Below are 19,832 nucleotides of genomic sequence, written 5' to 3'. Positions count from 1 at the left end.
AAGTATTATGAAAGAAAGACTATAAAATAAATATATCCGAAATATGTATAGAGAGTGATTAATATACTATTTAATTTTAAACCAAAAAAGAAGAAGTTCACGATGTATCATGCATGACACGTTATCCACGATGCATTGATATACCTTTTAACTACTTATAAGCTGCTTGAACTATCTTCGTTAACTATTTATTTGATTGCAAACTTATTTATGAAATTGCGTATATAAATAGACATAAATGAAATAGTTATAATAAGTACTAAAAAAATAAAAGTCAAAGTCGGCATAAAAAGCTTATTTTCTTATCCCACTTTTTTACGTGATTAAAATCCATAGCCCTAATAGACAAATTTACAGCTATTTCTGTGAACCTCAAAGGCGGCACCAAAACCTAGTAAGTTGCATAAAGTCCAAAAAACCTCTAGGCTGATTAAGCAGTGATTAAAGTTTAGATTTTTATTTTTGGGTGCTGTATTAGAGCTTCTTGTTCTGTTGCTAAGGGGAAGAAGATGGAAAACGGTGAAATCCCAGAGAATGCTCCTGAACGTATGTATATATTCTTGATTTTAACCTTAAAGTTTGCATCTTTCTTCTTTGATTTCATTGTTTATAGAATCTTTTTTGTTTCCCTAATTTTTTTATTTTTTTTTTCAGATTGCCCAGGTACACAATCTGAAACAGCAGGAAAATCTGATGCTTGCCAAGGATGTCCAAATCAAGAAATTTGTGCTACTGCTCCTAAAGGACCCGACCCAGGTCACTGTTTTGCTTGTTTTCTTGCATAATTTGATTCTGCAATGATACTATTTTGAGCTTGTTTTTCTTATCTTTGAGATATTGGGTGTCAACTTTGTGACAGTAGGATGTTATTTTGTATCCTCCCAAAATATTATATGTTCTTGAGTAATTCCGGGGTGCTAAGGTCTAGGCAGATGAGAAGAAATCACCTCCCCAACTTGTTTGGATTGAGGCGTAGTAATTGTTGAGAAAAAAACCACCTCCCCTTCCCAACTTGTTTGGAATTGAGGTGTTGTTATGAAGTGAGTTGAGTCTCATGAGGTGTCATGTTCAAATCCCATCTTCCTATATTTACTAGCTTTAGTGGAGGTGGTAGGTATCCTGTGCAATTAGTTTAGGCGGCGTCCAAGCTGACCCAGACACCAAGCTGACCCAGACACTAAGGTTATCAAAAGAGAGAGAAAGATACTATCTTTAGTGGAGGTGATAGGTATCCTGTGGAATTAGCTGAGGTGCACGCAAGCTGACCCAGACACTGCGGTTGTCAAGAGAGAGAGTGTAACACCTAGCTTTTTTCCTTCTGGGGAATTCCAACCCTAGTCTCCAGTGGTCGTCATTATAGGTTCATACCCTTGGATACTATCACGTTCCTATTTTAGCATTTATTTTTAAGTAACGGTGGCTTGCTCATTGTTGTCCTTTTGATGCCGTCACTGATCAAGTGATGAAGTCATTACATAATGATGGCAATTGGGTTTTGAGTTCAGATTTTCACTCTCCATGGGGCAGTCAACAGAATTTCTTTAGGAGGATTAATATTTTCTCAGCAGTTCTCTCTTTTTGGCTTACTGTATAGTTTTTGATGATATATATTAATATACCCTCAAGTTGTATAATGTCACAATGATGACCTATGCTGCACAATTTCTGAGAAAGCAAAACACGTTCACCTGTTAATGTCAATATGTTTGTTTCAAATGATGAGAAAAAAAATCCCTATGTCCCAATTAGGTTGACATTATGAAAATGACAAAAGCTTCTGACTTTTAGAATAGGGAATATACTCATTAGAATTGCTTAATAGTATTACTTTCTTTTTAATATTCAGGGAACTTAAACTAAGTTAATGAAACACAATGGAGGGACTATTTTGTAACTATTGGCAATTTCATTATATATGAAGCACTAGTAGCGGTTGGAGTGCTCTTGTTGCTGAAGTACAAGATAAGAATGACCTATCAAAAAAAGAGAGGTTAAGATAAGAATGAAGATACGTCACTGTTGGGAGCTTGCTGTTTGGAAAACTAAAGTTTTTCTCAGTAATTTCTGTTCATGTTTGGTATTTATGTCATCATGTTTTCTTGGTGTCTTTGGCTATAATCATGCTCATAAAGTACCTAAAAGTCACAAAGGATGGAAGCTTAAATTCGTTTTATGGATCTTAACGAAATCATTAACTCAGGAATGTGTTCAAAAATTTAAACCATTAACTTGGGAATGAGTACAAGAAAGGAAAGAACTTATAATAGAAAGTTCATGGAAAGACATAAACTTGGCATATCATATGCAAACAGAAACAAAGCGGTATACAGAGCTTCAAAGTGCATGTTTTGCTATGATTCCTAGGATGGTAGTTTACACTCTGTGCAGCAAGTAGCCAACTTAAGAAGTTAAAGGAAGTTTATTTTTTTCTATTTTTCTCAAGAATCTTTGATGGAGAATGAGCAACAAAAAAATTATACTGCCCTGCCATGACTCGGTTTTGTTAATCCAAAAAAGAGAAAGTGAGGATCATCTTCACCACAAACAAATGTGCTTTACATTCACACTCTAGATTGCCCAAATGAAATTAAGCACTTCTCAGGCAGAGTCATCTATCTTCTGTTGGATGTTGCCGTTTCTAATTATAAAATTATTGTTTTAGTACCTTAATTTGATTTTATGATAATATTTTTTATTTGATGATTTCGTGTAGATATGGTGCAATTCATGTAGCTTTTTCTTGTATATGTGTATTGCAGCTAGTGGCAACTGGCAAAGGAAATTTTGGGAATTGTAGACTGCACTTTCTAATGGATAATTTGTTTGATACTGAGAGCTAGTTTGCTAACTCCTTAGGTTCTTGAAAATTGAAATAATAAAGTAGTCGATAGTGTAATTCTAACTAGATTGTATAATTACCAAGTTGGGACATCACTGATGGTCCAGTACATGCTGTATATTCCAGCTGTTGCTTTTCCCAAATGCTTCAAAAAATTTACCTGCCATTTTTTTGTCGTGTTATAGCAATTTTATTTATCAATTTATACACTTGGCGCTCACTTTCGACGTTTTTGTATTTATGGTTTCGTACAGACTTGGTTACAATAGTAGAAAGAATGGCAACTGTGAAGCACAAAATACTGGTTTTATCTGGCAAAGGTGGAGTTGGAAAGAGTACTTTCTCCGCTCAACTTGCTTTTGCATTGGCAGCTATGGATTTTCAAGTGGGTCTCCTTGACATTGATATTTGTGGCCCCAGCATCCCAAAGATGCTTGGTCTCGAAGGACAAGAAATTCACCAGAGTAATATTGGATGGTCCCCTGTTTACGTCGAGTCTAACCTTGGGGTCATGTCAATTGGTTTCATGCTCCCTAACCCCGATGAAGCTGTCATATGGAGAGGGCCTCGCAAGAATGGTCTAATTAAGCAATTCCTCAAAGAAGTTTATTGGGGAGAGCTTGATTTTCTTGTGGTTGATGCTCCACCTGGGACGTCAGATGAACATATTTCAATCGTTCAATTCCTCCAAGCAACTGGAATAGATGGTGCAGTTATAGTCACAACCCCACAACAGGTATCTCTGATAGATGTAAGGAAAGAAGTTAGTTTTTGCAAGAAAGTTGGGGTGGAGGTTCTTGGTGTTGTTGAGAACATGAGTGGTCTTTCCCAGCCACTCTCGGAATTCAAATTCATGAGAATCACAGAGACTGGTGAGAAGAAAGACATGACCGAGTGGGCCATGTCTTATATCAGAGAAAACGCCCCAGAGATGCTGAACCTGATTGCTTGTACTGAAGTTTTTGATAGCAGTGGCGGAGGTGCTGCAAAGATGTGCAACGATATGGGTGTCCCTTTTCTTGGTAAAGTACCACTGGATCCGCAACTATGTAAAGCAGCTGAAGAAGGAAGATCATGCTTTTCAGATGATAAATGTCTGGCAAGTGCCCCTGCGCTCAAGTTGATTATAGAAAAGATGTTGGCTCAGAAAATGATGTTAACAGAGAATGCAGCATAGTATTTATTGCTCTTTTTAGCCTCTCTGTACCTTTTCTCTGATCAAGTTCCAGGTACTTGTGACCAACATTTTGTTCCTAAGGGAGCTTTTATCACTCTAGATATGGATGTATTATACAGTTTCTACTGATTTTTGTACAATGATTTGTTAAAACGGACACGTTTCTCCCAGTGAAATCGACTCTGAATAATGTGGATGATGTTATCACCTCCGGGTATACGAATCTTTTGTGATATCAGTTCAGGTTGACTGCTATGAAATTTTCTTTTCCACTCCAACAGGTGCTTTGATGGGTTATGCTTTTAGTAGTGTTATGTGATGGTTACTGGTTATTGTGCAGTTACTCTTGGGAACATTTGTGTTGGTGAAAGGTAACAATACTTGGTCGATAAGTTGTTGTGTGCAAGTTGGTCTAGTCATTAATATTATTTAAAAATCTTGTATTGAAGAGGTCTTATGTTACCCAAGAACAAGGTTGCTATCTTCTTGCGCTCATTAGATTTTTGGTAGATTTTCATATATACCTATGCTGGAATTTGTTGCACCTGAGTTGAGGTCTTTCGAAAATAGTTTTTCGAAAAGACTATGTACGTTTTATCCTTTCTAAATTATATTTGTAAAATTTTACTGAGTATATTATTGTTGCCGTTGTTTTCATAATTTCACTAAAAAAGAAGATAGCATGGTTTGTTCCATCATAACTCATTAAAATAATTATTTAAATATATTTGTCTTTTAACTAATTTTGCTTCTTTAAATTTGTCGTCTTTGTCAATATTTAACAAATTTTGATTTTTTTTCTTTTGAAGAAGTGTCTTCTCAATTATTACTCAAATAAAAAAATGAGTACATCAAAAATAAAAGATAGTGAGACAAGCTTCATTCCATCAAAATTCGCTGATTTTTCTAATTGAAATACCAATTGAAAAACCTTCATCAGTATTTTACAATCATAAATATTTTCTTCAAGATCTTAATGAACTAGCTGATTATCTATCTCAATTACCACAAACTATTAGCAAAGCCGCTCTTCAACTAATTAAGCTTCTTGAATAGAAGGTAAAAAAATAAAATTGACGGAGACCAAAGTGTTAAATCATGATAAACTTAAACGGACCAAACCGCTCATGAGTATAATTAAGGGATTAGTTTAAACATATTCAAAACATGACGGACCATTGCTGACATTTTCACAAGTTACTAATACATGATTTATGTTCATTGTCCAAAAGCCGTTCCTCAATATCTCCAAATAGCGGCAGCTGGAGACTGCTTGAAGTCAGACAACATTCTTAGTTTCAACACACAAATTCTTGAAATTGTTTACACTGAATCTGTGTGTCACTCTCTCATTTCTGTGAAGTATGAGGACAATTTTCTTTTTTATGATTTGTTAATCTCTGCTATGCCTACAACCTGTTTGATTATATTCTCCAGAGAAAATTGCTTTTGCAAATTTGCCTTTCTTTATATTGAATAAGGTTAAACATAAGTTGATTGTCAGAGGGGTAAATTTAAATCTCACAGAAGGGGGAAAAAATCTAAACTTGGAGAATTTATTGCACTTATATGAACTGCTGAAAAAAATCTGTTCTTTATCCATTTGGAATGTACAAAGAGAATAAGGAGCTGCTAATTGCAATTCTTTACATTTATTACTATTGTCGCTACTGAAATGATTTAGTTTACAGTCCTACAGCATAAAATTAGATGAAATCTGTACTGAGATTCAAAGTAAACGTCATACCAGTAAGCAGGTTAGTTTTTTCTGGTCCATCGTCACTACTTCTGCTTCAACATCTGCGTTGTTGCTCTGGTGCAGCAATCCAGTGTCAGAATGAAAGAGTACCAAACAAATCTAGTGATTTGCTCGATGAGTTCACTACTTACTGCTATGCAAGGGATCTTCCCAGGGCCATGAACTCATTGAATGCCTTGCAAATTCACAAGATATGGGCTGATGCTGTCACCTACTCTGAACTCATTAAGTGTTGCTTGGCTCGTGGTGCGGTGGAACAAGGTAAACAGGTCCATCAACATGTGTTCTCCAATGGTTATGAGCCTAAGACGTTCCTTGTTAACATGCTTATGAACATGTATGTGAAGTTTAACATGTTGGATGAAGCGCAAGCTTTGTTTGATCAAATGTCTGACAGAAATGTTGTCTCCTGGACTACCATGATAGCTGCCTACTCTAGTGCTAAGATCAATAACAAGGCTTTGGAGTTTTTGATCTTCATGATGAGAGATGGGGTGAGACCTAATATGTTTACGTATTCCTCTGTTCTGAGAGCTTGTGATGATCTTTCCAATCTTAGGCAGCTCCACTGCAGCATACTTAAAGTTGGTCTGGAGTCTGATGTATTTGTCCGAAGTGCTCTTATTGACGTTTACTCCAAAATGGGTCAACTAGAGTGTGCAATGTGCACCTTTAATGAGATGGTGACTGGGGATCTTGTCGTCTGGAATTCCATTATTGGTGGATTTGCTCAAAATAGTGATGGGGATGAAGCTTTGACTCTCTTTAAAAGAATGAAGAGAGCTGGATTCTCAGCTGATCAGTCGACCTTGACAAGTGCTCTTAGAGCTTGTACTAGTTTGGCACTATTAGAAGTGGGAAGGCAAGTCCATGTTCATGTACTCAAGTTCAAGCAGGACCTAATCCTCGAGAATGCACTTTTGGACATGTATTGCAAGTGTGGCAATTTGGAAGATGCCCACCTAATATTTACTCAGATGTTAGAGAAGGATGTAATCTCCTGGAGCACCATGATTATAGGCTACGCCCAAAATGGTTTCAGCAGAAAAGCACTGGAATTGTTCAAGGAGATGAAAGTATCAGGGATCAGACCAAACTACATCACTGTTCTTGGAGTTTTATTTGCTTGCAGCCATGCAGGACTGGTAGAAGATGGACAATATTACTTCCACTCAATGAAGAAGCTCTTTGGTATTGATCCAGGAAGAGAACACTACGGCTGCATGATTGATCTTCTTGGAAGATCTGGAAAGCTAGATGAAGCGGTGAAACTAATCCATAAAATGGAATGTGAACCAGATGCAGTGACATGGAGAACATTGCTTGGTGCCTGCAGAGTACATCGTAACATGGATTTAGCTGAGTATGCTGCCAAACAAATTATAAAGCTGGATCCAAGTGATGCGGGAACTTACATATTACTATCTAACATATATGCACGAACTCAAAAATGGGAAGACGTTATGGACTTGAGAAATTCCATGAAGGAAAGAGGAGTGAAGAAGGAACCGGGGTGCAGCTGGATTGAAGTAAACAAACAAATCCATGCTTTTATAATGGGAGACAGCTCGCATCCACAAAAAGAGGAAATTAACAAAGAGCTAAATGAGATTATTTGGAGATTAAAGGAGGTGGGATATGTTCCAGACACAAACTTTGTCTTGCAAGATCTTGAAGATGAACAGATGGAAGACTCACTTCTGTACCACAGTGAGAAAATAGCTGTTGTCTTTGGTGTAATGAGCCTGTCTAGAGAGAAGACCATTAGAATCAGGAAAAATCTCAGGATCTGTGGAGATTGTCATTTATTTGCCAAACTTTTGGCCCAGATAGAGCATCGAAGCATTGTCATAAGAGATCCAATCCGGTACCATCATTTTCAGGATGGTATTTGTTCTTGCGGAGATTATTGGTAGTAGGGAATGGATTACAGTTGAGTATGATAAGCTACCTAGTTAATATGCTTTTGATAAGGCTTATAAACTTCACTATCTACATTAAACACATCATACTCACTTCCTCCCATGTTTTATATGTTTTTCTGGCAGATTTAGTGACATTTGCAGAAATAGCGGTAATGATGAAGCACAAAGTACTGGTTTCATGCAGCAACCATTGGGTTCATAAGAGTGCACTCTCTGCTCAACTTGTGTTTGCATTGGCAGCTATGAATTTCGACGTTGGCAATTCGAATTCTTGAAGACATCCCTGAAGGTAAACGGCTGCTGGCAGAACTCCCAAGTTAAAACAAATGCATCTATTAGTTGGACTGTTCAGGCCTATGTGATCTTTTGAAGATTTTCATCCCTATTCAATTTCCAAAAATTGTCGAAAAAGATCCTCCTCCTATTTCAGATTGCCTAGGTCCCCTATTTAGTATCTTCTAGAAATTTGATGCTTGTCATGATGTCCAAGTCAAGAGCTTTGTGCAACTGCATTATATGGCCCTAATCCAGGTCCTCTCTTATTCCTATCTTTCACTAGCCTTTAAATAACTTGATCTATACACAAAAGAATGTACAATTGGGAAAGCTGATTTCTTAACTGCCATTCGCTTTGAATTATTTGTTTGACTTCAAAAACCAGCCCGCTTACTCTAAAGGTTATCAAAAGGTGGGATGAAAAGATGGTATTCTAGACTTATATTGGATAATTACACAGCTGCAACACTTTGAGGACCGGTATTATGCAATCTACTTCCAGTTTCTTTATCTGCAACATAATTATGTCACACATAATTTTGGTTCATTGGATGCCCCATTAACGTGTTGTTAAACATTTCTTTTGGAAAAATGCTTTGCTAAAATGTATGTGGTTTAATCCTATAGCAGTCCATTTACATACTGTGTGATTTAATTTATATGTGGGTTAAGAGTTATAGGCTTGATTCGTCTATATAGACAACTGTGTGCTCATTTTCCACATGTTTGTTTCTTATGATTTCCTTGCAGATTTAGGGCGATTTTGGAAATGGCAAACGTTGACACTGAACTGGTTATATCTATCAGGAAAGGATCGATAAGAGTACATCTTCTATGTAACTGGCATTTGCATTGACAGCTAAGGTTATCCATTTCGGCTCCTTAACATTGATATTTGTGGCCCAAGAGTCCGCAATTAGCTTGGTCTAGAAAGGCAGGAGATTTACCAGACTGATCCGGTTTGTTTCTGCTGTCTATATTCAGTCTAATGTCAGGGGTCACACATGCAATTTTCATGGTACAAAACCCAGATGATGCTGTAATGCGGCGCAAGAATGGTCTAATTAAGTAAGTTCCTTGAATGAAGTTCATTGTGAAAAGCTTGATTTCTTGTGGCTGATGCCCCATATTAAATGTGCAATTCCTCCAAGCAACTGGAACAAATGGTACATTTGTATACCCCTCAAACATGTATTCCTTACAGATTTGATGATATAGTTTCCGCAAGAAATTTGGCCTGAAGGTTCTTGATGCAATCTAGAACTAATTCAATTATATATGAACTTATCGTCAACTTATTGTTGCTCCCAGAACTTTGGTTCAGCGGTTAGAATACAGTTCATGATATGTGGATTTGGCGCATGTCACAAATTCTAATTCTGTACGAGGCTCAAAAGCTTGGTATTTAAGTGAAGAAAAGCAGAAGAAGCGTAGAGAGGCGGAATCATTATTACATCTTATTATTGCTGCTCTAGTGATGTTAAATCTAATCTAGATGGCCATGATTGGTACTATTTGGTAACCAATTATTAATTGGAGAATCTAGAATTATTACTTGAAATGTGGTTTGCCAGATTAGTAATGTAATGGATTCTTGTTACAAAAATTATTATTGTTGGCAAATTTTATTTTTAGAAAAACATATATTTTGAACTAATCATAATTGATAGAACAGTGGTTCACAATTCTTTACTACCCCAAAATAGGGACAATTCATACAAAACCAATAATTTATTGATTGACCAGGCCAATGAAATGCTCCATGTCTAAAAAACCAAAGAGGTCCATACCAGACAACAAAGGGTGGATGTCAGTGAGTTGTCTTATCAATTTCATTTTCCAGAATCACTTTTTAGCGCGAGAATTTCATTGCATACATTATTATTATTAGTTTAAAGATCTTATGTATAGTCATTAATAATTGAGTCATTTTAGAGGGGAAGTACAATTGATTCTCTTGTAGAAGGGTTTCATAGTAAAAAGATTTGCTTTTGTGTCATCTTTGGAGCTTTCTGTTTTCGACTTCGATTCGTTACACTTAGTAAAAAAAGCAAAAAAAATGACTTACCTTCTTTTTAAAATATGAAAAAAGAAATAAAGATTAAAGTTTAGACGGCTTATCGTTTTACATATAGAAATGATCAGGAAGAAAGAACTAAAATATTTACCAAAAAAAGAAGAGGAATCTTTTTGAAAAAGGACAGGCATGTCAGAAATGAAACTCCTAAATTCTGTAAAATTTGTGAAATTGAAATCAGTCCCACGAGGGTCGATGTCTTGTCTTTGATGTTATAAAACACAAGTAGGAATTAATATATAATTACTAGTATAGATAATTGGTATATTTGCACACACTAAGAGATTGTTTGATATGATGAATAAATAGTATCAAAGTCAATTATTTAGTGAAATAATTATGGATATAACAAAGTAATGACTAGGAACTCGACTTAGTGTCTTTGTTCGTCTAAAGTCGGTTTACTATTTTTACTCATAACTTTAGAGATATATACACAAAAAACCAAAACAAACGAGCTTTGGTGATCATACTATTGGTAAAAGATATGATTAAATGGAGATAAATACGGCAATATTGATTTTATTGCGTAGAGAGAGAAAATAACAAGGTAAAAGATTTGATTGAGGGATATATTCATTTGTTGATATTATTGTATATTCAATTAAAGAGAGAGAAACGTATAAAACTATATTTTTGATTGAGAAGCCAAAAATCAATAATTATCAATTCCTTAAAAATCGGGACATAATCAATAATAAGGAACAAAAAACTGCTCATAATAAAATATATAAATAAAATTTAAAATAATTAATTTATTATTATGTATGTAAGTAAAAACTTAGTTTTATAAATAAAAAAAAGTATGTGTATATGCTGTTAATATGTATCTTAAATTGCACATTCTTATAATTTTCTCCAAAAAATACCACACCATAATAAACATATTTTAGTACTATTTTAGCCCAACATTATTTACCAAAGAAGTGGGAATCTTTTCAATAATCCAAGAAAAGACATGCTTACAATCAGGCGTGTCAGAATGGACTCCTAAAATTCTGTAAATTTTGGTAAACTAGTATTAGTCCACGATTTTTTTTTTTAGTAATTCAGTTGGTTGATTATTTAAATTTTCGCTTATATTGATCAAAATTTTGTGTTTTTTGGTTCATAAGGAGGCGTAAATGCTACTTAAACAATTGAATTTAGTGATAGATACCTATTATAGCTAAACAACAAAAAATCGTCACTAATTCTACTTAACTACGAATTTGCAACAAATTTTCATTAGCTACGAACAAAATAGCTAGCAAAGTTCGTAGCTAATTTGAGCCTTTTTTTTTTAAGTAGTTTTTTTTTTTTTTTTTTTTTTTTTTTTTGGGAACAGACCCTACACGAGGCTCCCACCTCTCGTGCACAGTCAGGGGTTGAGCAGCACCCCCAAGCCTTAACATAAATAATCAAAATAAAATACAAGGAGGGGGACATAAACCTTACCTCCGATCCTATGGTGGTTCATAAGTCGGCTAATCTATTAAGGTCGGCTAACTCATCCCCGATACAAAAAGAGACTAACTATAACTAGAAAGCATTAAACCTGTGAGAGGACTCCTCTCGGTACAAATCAACTAAGAAAGCATAAATGAGGGAGACTCTCCCCTTCCACGAGAATACAAAAAAGTAACCTACACTAGTCCTATTCAAGAACAAGTATACGAACCTTCTATCTCGCATGGGTTGGGGAAATTCTTTTCATCTTTGCTCTTTTTAGACATGTCGTACCAAGTAGGTCCAAGGAAAGTTGCAGCAACACCAATCGTAGCCAAGTTGGAAAATTAAAGATAAACATGTTCAAGAAGGTTGTTTTATCCTTTTTAATCTTCTTCTCCTGAAGCTTGCCATTCCTATCTTGTCTAGCTTTATGTAGCCCTTGGTTTCTTGTGGAAGTTGTTGAAGGTTGTAGAAGTGTTGTGTATTATCAAGTGTATGGCTGTACTTAGATAATGTATCAGCTGGAAAATTTGCTTCCCGAAAAACATGTTTGCATTGGAAGTATTCTAGCAGTTGGACCAGTTGTTGGAGTTCATTAACGTAGTTTTGAATGTTCCAGGGTGGTTTGATGTCCAGATTCAGCCACTTGATCACAAGTTCCGAATCTACTTCCAATATTACTCTATTATAACCATGTTGAATGCACCAATTAATGCCAACACTGGTTGCCTGCACTTCCGCTTGATTATTTGTTCCAACTCCCAAAGGAGAGGCAAAAGCATATATCAAATTACCCTTATGATCCCTTACTATGCCTCCTGCTCCTATCTTTCCTGGGTTGCCTATGGCACTCCCATCAGTGTTAAGTTTAACTATGTTAGGGGGGGGGTTGAGCCATTTAACCTGGGTTACTTTTATGTCATGCTTACAGTTTTCTATCCAAATAATTAGATCTTTCCAAGCTGGTGGCCATTGGATATATGGAAAAACTGTGGTAATAAGCCTGTATATTTCTTTGATTATATTGAACTTCACCCTAGTAGTACTAGATTTCTTTCCTCCATATTTACTTGCACACCTGTTCTTCCAGACATTCCAGCAAATAAATATAGGGAGGGCTTGCAACATGAGTTTATGTACAGCATTGTTTGGTTTGTAGGTCCACCATCTCATCAAGATGTCTCTAATGGAGTTGTGGTCCTGCCTGATTCCCCCCCAGTTGGAGAAATATGTCCAGATGTGTTTAGCAAAGCTTCCAGAGACAAATATGTGATCTATGTTGTCCAAACCAGGCCTGTAGCAGCATGAGCACTCTGCAGTTTCTCTCCCAAAAGAAATCAGTTTATCATTGGTTGGCAGTTTGTGTCTCAATGCTCTCCAAAGCAAGAATGAAGCCTTGAAAGGGATGTTAGTATGCCATGTCATCCTATCTATCAATGTGTTGTTTTTTTTCTTTCTCACATTTTCCCAAGCTGATTTACAAGTGAAATTACCATGTGATTGCAGCTTCCATTGAGCTTGATCTAATGTGTTTTGTTGGTACATGATTTTAGTATTGAGAATTGTGTGTATCATGTGTTGAGGGGCCTGTTGCCTGATTTTCTCTTCATTCCATTTTCCAATTGTCAAGAACATGGAGACAGTGGAGTTATTGAATCTTGGAATATATTCATAGTGATTGGCTAGAGGGCCAATACCCAACCAATCATCCCACCAGAAACTGCAGTTCCCTGAACATAAGGTCCACTTAATGTGAGGTTCTATGTCACCTTTGTTCTTCATCATGTTCTTCCACATGAGAGATTGACCTGTGTGCCACTTTTTTGTGACAGGGTGAGCTCTTTGGCAGTATTTAGCTCTCAAGAAATCCCCCCATAAAGATCTCTTAGTTCTGAACAACCACCAATGTTTGTATTGCATTGCCAGACATATATCTTCCAAGTTTTTTACACCAATACCTCCCTCCTCATATGGTAAGCTAAGGGTTTCCCAAGAGGCCCAATGGTACTTCCTTTTCTCCTTATCCCAACCCCAGAAGAAGTCAGCAATAAGGCATTTTATTTGTTTCAAAGTGGTTCTGGTAGGGGTTATGGCAGATAACAGATGTATAGGAAGTGATTGAAGCACTGATTTGATCAAAGTGGCTCTCCCCCCATAGCTTAGCATCTTTGTCTGCCACCCTTGAATTTTAGCAATCACTTTTGAAACTATACCAGTGAAATATATGACCCTTTGTCTTCCTATATACAATGGACATCCCAAGTATATCATAGGCCCATGAGTGCATTTATAACCAGTGATGTTCACTACTCTATCCATTATATCATCAGGGGTATTGGTAGGGATTAAGATTTGGCTTTTGTCCTTATTAATAAGCTGCCCAGAAATGCCTTCATACATCTGAAGAGTCTTCATGATGAGTTGAAGGGAATACTTGGAAGTTGAGGTGAAGATAATAATGTCATCTGCAAAACTCAAGTGGTTAATTTGAGGACCCTTTTTCTCCATTTTAAAACCAGTGTATAGATAGTGCTGATGAAGGTTGTTTAACATTCTGGTCAGTACTTCTGCACCAAGAACAAAGAGAGCAGGAGAGAGTGGGTCTCCCTGTTTGAGACCTCTTGTTGAGTGGAAAAAACCATGCCTGCTGCCATTTATGATGACAGAGTACCAATTGTTAGACATTATTCTCCATACCATGTTTATGAAGGTTTCCCCAAATCCCATCTTTCTCATGACAAGACAGATAAAGGACCATGAGACTCTATCATAAGCCTTGGCCATGTCAAGTTTAATAACCACATTATCTCCAATTTTGGGTTTGTTTATGTTATGCATAATTTCTTGAGCCAGCATAATGTTCTCAGATATGCTCCTTCCTTGGACAAATCCAGACTGATTATCAGAAATAAGATGTGGAAGGATGGGAGCCAGTCTGCTACTAAGGAGTTTGGATATTATTTTGCTACTAAAATTGCTGAGAGATATAGGTCTGAATTCAGATAGTCTATTAGGATGTTCAACTTTTGGGAGTAGAACCAGACATGCATGGGAGACGTATTTTGGGATGTCATGGCCATTAAAGAAAAACAGAATCAGCTCCAAAAGGTCCTCACTGATAATGTCCCAGCATACCTGGAAAAACTTGCCACTCATCCCATCAGGACCTGCAGCAGAAGTACCATTCATAGAGAAAATCACTTTCTGTAACTCCTCTTTAGTAGGTACCTTTTGCAACATGTGGTTTTGATTGTCACTGACCTTTCTAGGTATGTACTTAAGGAAATCTTCCTTGATTTTCTTGTTGTCTGTAGTAAATATCTTTTCAAAGTAATGACATGCAGCCTTGGCAATTTCCTCATTTCCCTGGATACTATTACCCTGATCATCCTCAATTTTGTGAATATACAGTCTTCTCCTTCTCCCTCTAATGATAGCATGGAAGTAATTGGAGTTGGCATCCCCTTCCTTAAACCATTGTAGTTGAGTTTTTTGTTTGAGGATGGATTGCTCTATCTTCAGATACCTGATGTATTTGGCATTGATCAAGTTCAACTTGGTTCTATTATCTTCGGAGTTATCACTAATTATTGCATCCTCAGCCTCTCTAACTTTTGTCTCAAAATCAGTGATGGAAGAGAAAATATCACCATATTCTTGTCTTGACCACTTACTCAGAGTGCTTCGCACTCTTTTCATTTTTTCCTGAAATCTTCTCATAGGATTTCCTGCGGCAGGTTTTCCCCAGCACGTTTTCACTACATCGAGGAAGCTATCATTATCAACCCAGCAGTGTAGAAACTTAAAATACTTAGGGGCACTGTTCTGTCTCTCTGCACACTCCATGAATAAAGGGCAATGGTCTGATCCAGTGGAAGCTAAATGAGTAATAGTAGTCATGGGCATCATGTCTAACCACTTGTCATTTACCATAGCTCTATCTAGTCTCTTCCAAATCCTGGCATCATTATCTCTGTTGTTACACCATGTATACTTTGCACCATGAAAACCCAAGTCTATGAGTCCACAAGCTTCAATAGTACTTATGAATTCAAAACTTTTGTTCATGTTGTAGGGTATGCCCCCCAGCTTCTCTTCAATGCCAGTGATTACATTAAAATCCCCTATTGTACACCATGGTTTGCCTACACTGGAATATAGCAGTAGTTTATCCCAAAGATCTCTTCTCAAATGATCTTTACATTTAGCATAAACAAAGGTTGTGAGATAGGTAATATGCCATGTAACATGTTTGATCTCACAGGTAATCTGCTGCTCATCCTGATCTATAATGGAGCATGCTACATCTTTATTCCAAAAGAGCCAAATTTTGTTGTTGGAATTATGAATAGCACTGTCCATATTAAGCTGAATTTTATGTGAATTGAGGTGTGATTGGTTTGAGAATGGTTCAAGAATTGCCATCATAGATATTTTGTGATAGTCTTTGAGTTTTTGAAGTCTATCTAGTGAACCCTGAGTATCAATACTCCTTGCATTCCAACATAGGGTATTAATCATTGAGACTTATTTGATTTGTACCTTGTTTTGATGCCACTTTTGCAAATAGCATTATCAGAACTTGTTGTGTTATCTTGTTGCTTCTTTTTCCTATTTTCTTGCTGACCCTTGGTAGAAAGAGCCCTCCTTTCCTCCTCTTCTTTTTGAACCTCATCATATTGGTCAGGGTCTTCCTCATCCTCAGAATGTGTGACTCTGTATTCATCTGTTAGTTCTTGTGGAGTAATTTCCTTGTTAAGGGCACATTTTCCATTATTCGGTTCCTGAATTTGCAAAGCTGTCACATGGATGCCTGCATGTTCCACCACCAGTACATCATGTAAGCTCTGTTGTCCTGATTGCATTTCTTTAATAATTTTCTTCTTCAACGCATCCCTTTTCTTCTTACTAAGTGCTAATGTAGACTTGTTGTTAAACGCCTGAGGACTCTCATTTTGCCTTTTCGGATCCGGAGGTTCCTTATCCATTGTGTAGCAGTCCTCTTCTTGTTGTGAGTATTCATTGTACCTCTCCTTTCTGGTTACAGTTGTAGTAGTTACCTCTGTGGTAGCAGGAGCTCTAATGTCTTTCCTATGGTCAACCAAATTACTTTCCCTCCCTCTGGTAACCCCTTCCAGCAAGTTAGTGGGTTCCTCCTGTATTCCCCCATCCTCACCTCCATAAACTATAACAGCTACATCATTCACAACAATAAAATTATTGGGGGAGCCATGAGGCTGTGGGAGAGATAAGTCAATACCTGGCTCCTTCATTTTTGTAATATTGCAGTCATCCTCAAGTGTATCATTTGTGTCTGCATTTAAACCAATAATCGGGACTTGGGGGTGTGGGAGAGAAAAGTCAATACCTGAATCCTTTCTTTTTGTCGTATTGCAGTCATCATCCAGTGTGTCATTTGTGTTAGCATCTAAATCATTAATGGGGACTTGGGGGTGTGGGAGAGATAAGTCAATACCTGAATCCTTCCTTTTTTTTTGTTGCAGTCGTCATCCATTGTGTCATTTGCATCCGTATCTAAGCCATTAATGGGGACTTGGGGGGATGGGAGAGATAAGTCAATACCTGTTTGCTTTGCTAGATTCTGCTTTGATTGAACATTCTTTTGTTGTTCCTTCTGTCTCGGTTTTTTCTGAATTTGCCATTCTTGTTGTTCCTCCTTGTTTTTGTTCCTATTTTGGTGTTGTCTCTGTCTCCCAGCTTGATTTTCTTTTGTACCTGCATTAGTTAAAGATATATTATTCTCAGGCATTTGTACAGTGGTTAAGGGACATACCTGGTTGTCATCTTCTTTCCTGGTTTTATTATTCCTTGCTTCTTCAGCTTCTTTCCTTTCTTCATCTCTCTTCTTGACATTACATCTTGTCATAGTATGTCCTTGATGCTTACAGTAAGAACAGTATTCAGGTAAACCTTCATATTGTATAGCTTGCCATTTGCCTTTATTGTGATCCTCTTCATCAATTCCTAACCATACATGTTGAGGCCTTTCCTTGGTGATATCCATTTGCATCCTTACTTTTGCAACACTGCCTCTAGTTTTTTTAAGAGATGCTGCATCCAGGTACAGGGTTTTACCAATCGGGTCTAAAAGGGTGGTTATAAACTCTTTATTGTAACAATGCCACGGTAGTTCTGGTAGTATGACCCAAACTGGTACGATAGGAGTTTCCTCCTCTGGCCTGAAGGTTGGAGTCCACAATTGTAGTCGCATAAGTTGCCCATCAATATACATTTTCTGTTTATTCCAGACTGAAATATGATCTTCCTCATTATCAAGATCAATGTAAATGTGTCTTGCATTGAAATGAGCAATTTTGACACCTCCGGTGAGTTGAGTCTGCTGAATAAAGCTTCTTCTGATAAGCTCTATCTTGGGCATTGTATTGGTGAATTTTCCTATTAAAGTATACTTACATCTAGACGCAAGTTTCACAAAAAAGTCTTCCTTTTTATAGATTATAGCTGGTAGGCCCTGTCTTGTGGTGTAGACAGGAGGTGAAATATTAATAGGCGCTTCAGTTCTATTTTGGTTAACTCTTAGTCTAGTCGCATAAGTTTGTATAACTGTAAATGGACTTGGTTCTGGGACAGAATCTATTTTGGAGCTCTGCAACTGAGGTAGCTGTTTTGGTTTTGTGGGAGGTTTGTCATTTGAATTCTGGATATTTGGTTTATACTGAGGGTTGTGTTTAACAAAGTTGGATGTTAGCTTGGTAAGATCATGAGGGAGTTGAGTCTTGTTAGATGCTGAATTGTTATGATTAATCTTGGTACTGTTATTACATGCATCATTTTTTCCTATGTTGTCCTGAGTATCAGTTTCTATAGCGATAGGATTCAACTCATTTTCACCCTTATTTTCCTTATTTACCTCTTTCGACTTATGTTCAATCGGAATAGATACACTCTTACCTGGATTGATTTGGATATTGCTCCTTGTCGTTTCTTCACTCTCGATATTCGACTGTTTCGAGATCCTTTCCTGTGAGGCGTTTCCAGCACCAGTTGATACGCTCGCCGAGTCCTCCACATTTTGTGTACCTGTGTCGAATCTCTTCAAATTCAAGAAGTTCTCATCTGAGTTAGAGAACTCTTTATCAGAGGAACCACTCTCAGTATCCGAGTCACCTTGGGTATCCCCATATTTTCCGATTGGGAGTGTGAAATCGTTTGAGATTTGCTGTGAATCAGACTTCGCGTCTTTACCCTGAGTTTCACCATTGCTTCTATTTTGTGACCAGGAGATGATTTTTTGTGCCCAAGCTAGCTGTTCCTTCGAAATCTCTACAGGGGTCGCAGTGTTGTAGCCGAAGCTAGGTGTTGATTCCAGTTGGGTCTTGTTCCTAGGTGAGAGACGCTCCTCTTGGACTGTCGCCGTTTGAGTATAGAGCGAAGGAAGAGTATTGTACAGAGAGAGATTGCTAAGCTCGTTGAAGCTCTCCTTTTGGCGTTGAAATCCGGATTCTTGTAAAGAAATGCATTTTTGAGCACAGTTCAAATCTTCTTTCGAAATTGCTATATCGTTCTCTTCCTGCAGATTCGAAGAAATATGATTTGAATTAGGGGATAATACCTGATGGGTTTGGATCAATTGAGGATTATGCAACTTTTGGGACTGATCCGGTGGTTTGAAGAGTTCCACCGGCGTTGACGACGCCATTCCGGTAGGGCTACAGTGTAGCGGCTACAGAGGAAAGAAGAGAGAAAGTAGTGACGTACTAATAACTGCCTTATGATTTTTATCCATTCAAATCCTCATATTGTGGGACCCAACATAAAGGATGGCCCCACCAATTATCTTATCATCTAATGAGTCATGAGCATGCATAAGAATATGGCAAATATAACAATGGCCAATGAACCCCCACTGCTCTCTGTAATGTAATCTGTCTTTTAGTGCACGTTTTGATGTTAACAGATAACATCAACAGATAACACCAACAACTTGCCCATTGTTTTATAATCACGGTTTTTGAGTCGGTTTACACCTATATTAATTAATTTCATGAAATATTAATGATTTATTATTTTTGCTATTTCTGTTTGTTTGTTTTATTTCTTTTTTAATTGGTAGCAAAACGAATGATTTTTTACTTTCTTGACGACTCTTAATTTTCAATTTTTTATATGACAAATTTAAAATTATAATAATAAAGAAATAATGACATTTGGTATATTTAATATATATTTTTTAAAATTTCATGTCAAATTAAAATTAGATAAACAAAAATTGAAACGAAAAGAATACACACTGCTTTTTATTTGAAACTTCGCAATTCTCAATTACTTTATTAATCACTGAGCTACGCCCCAGTGCTGCTAAAACA

General features: G+C 36.9%; 2 protein-coding genes across 4 annotated transcripts; both read left to right on the top strand.

The window, feature by feature from the left end:
- The first annotated feature begins 319 nt into the window (after nucleotides 1-319).
- LOC129882688 (cytosolic Fe-S cluster assembly factor NBP35) lies at nucleotides 320-4,294 on the top strand. Its single transcript, XM_055957098.1, has 3 exons — nucleotides 320-546; nucleotides 655-756; nucleotides 3,094-4,294. The coding sequence occupies exons 1-3, from the start codon at nucleotides 510-512 to the stop codon at nucleotides 4,014-4,016; spliced, it is 1,062 nt and encodes a 353-aa protein (XP_055813073.1). The 5' UTR covers nucleotides 320-509; the 3' UTR covers nucleotides 4,017-4,294.
- A 935-nt stretch (nucleotides 4,295-5,229) lies between these two features.
- LOC129882669 (pentatricopeptide repeat-containing protein At2g03880, mitochondrial) lies at nucleotides 5,230-9,679 on the top strand. 3 transcript variants are annotated; one of them, XM_055957079.1, is made up of 4 exons: nucleotides 5,230-7,707; nucleotides 7,824-7,989; nucleotides 8,727-8,840; nucleotides 8,961-9,679. In XM_055957079.1, the coding sequence occupies exon 1, from the start codon at nucleotides 5,727-5,729 to the stop codon at nucleotides 7,689-7,691; it is 1,965 nt and encodes a 654-aa protein (XP_055813054.1). In that variant the 5' UTR covers nucleotides 5,230-5,726; the 3' UTR covers nucleotides 7,692-7,707; nucleotides 7,824-7,989; nucleotides 8,727-8,840; nucleotides 8,961-9,679. The 3 variants fall into 3 exon arrangements, with proteins under 3 accessions (XP_055813054.1, XP_055813062.1, XP_055813046.1); XM_055957087.1 differs by having other exon boundaries at nucleotides 8,727-9,044; nucleotides 9,288-9,679; XM_055957071.1 differs by having other exon boundaries at nucleotides 8,727-9,679.
- The last annotated feature ends 10,153 nt before the right edge of the window (nucleotides 9,680-19,832 follow it).

Source organism: Solanum dulcamara, chromosome 1 (assembly GCF_947179165.1).
Source record: "Solanum dulcamara chromosome 1, daSolDulc1.2, whole genome shotgun sequence".
Taxonomy (NCBI): domain Eukaryota; kingdom Viridiplantae; phylum Streptophyta; class Magnoliopsida; order Solanales; family Solanaceae; genus Solanum; species Solanum dulcamara.
This window is presented reverse-complemented; position numbering and strand designations above follow the sequence as displayed.

Coding starts and splice junctions, on each gene's coding strand:
- LOC129882688 (XM_055957098.1), top strand. CDS start 510: ATGGAAAACGGTGAAATCCCAGAGAATGCTCCTGAAC. Junction 547..654: donor CCCAGAGAATGCTCCTGAAC/GTATGTATATAT, acceptor TTTTTTTTTCAG/ATTGCCCAGGTACACAATCT. Junction 757..3,093: donor TCCTAAAGGACCCGACCCAG/GTCACTGTTTTG, acceptor GGTTTCGTACAG/ACTTGGTTACAATAGTAGAA.
- LOC129882669 (XM_055957079.1), top strand. CDS start 5,727: ATGAAATCTGTACTGAGATTCAAAGTAAACGTCATACCAGTAAGCAGG.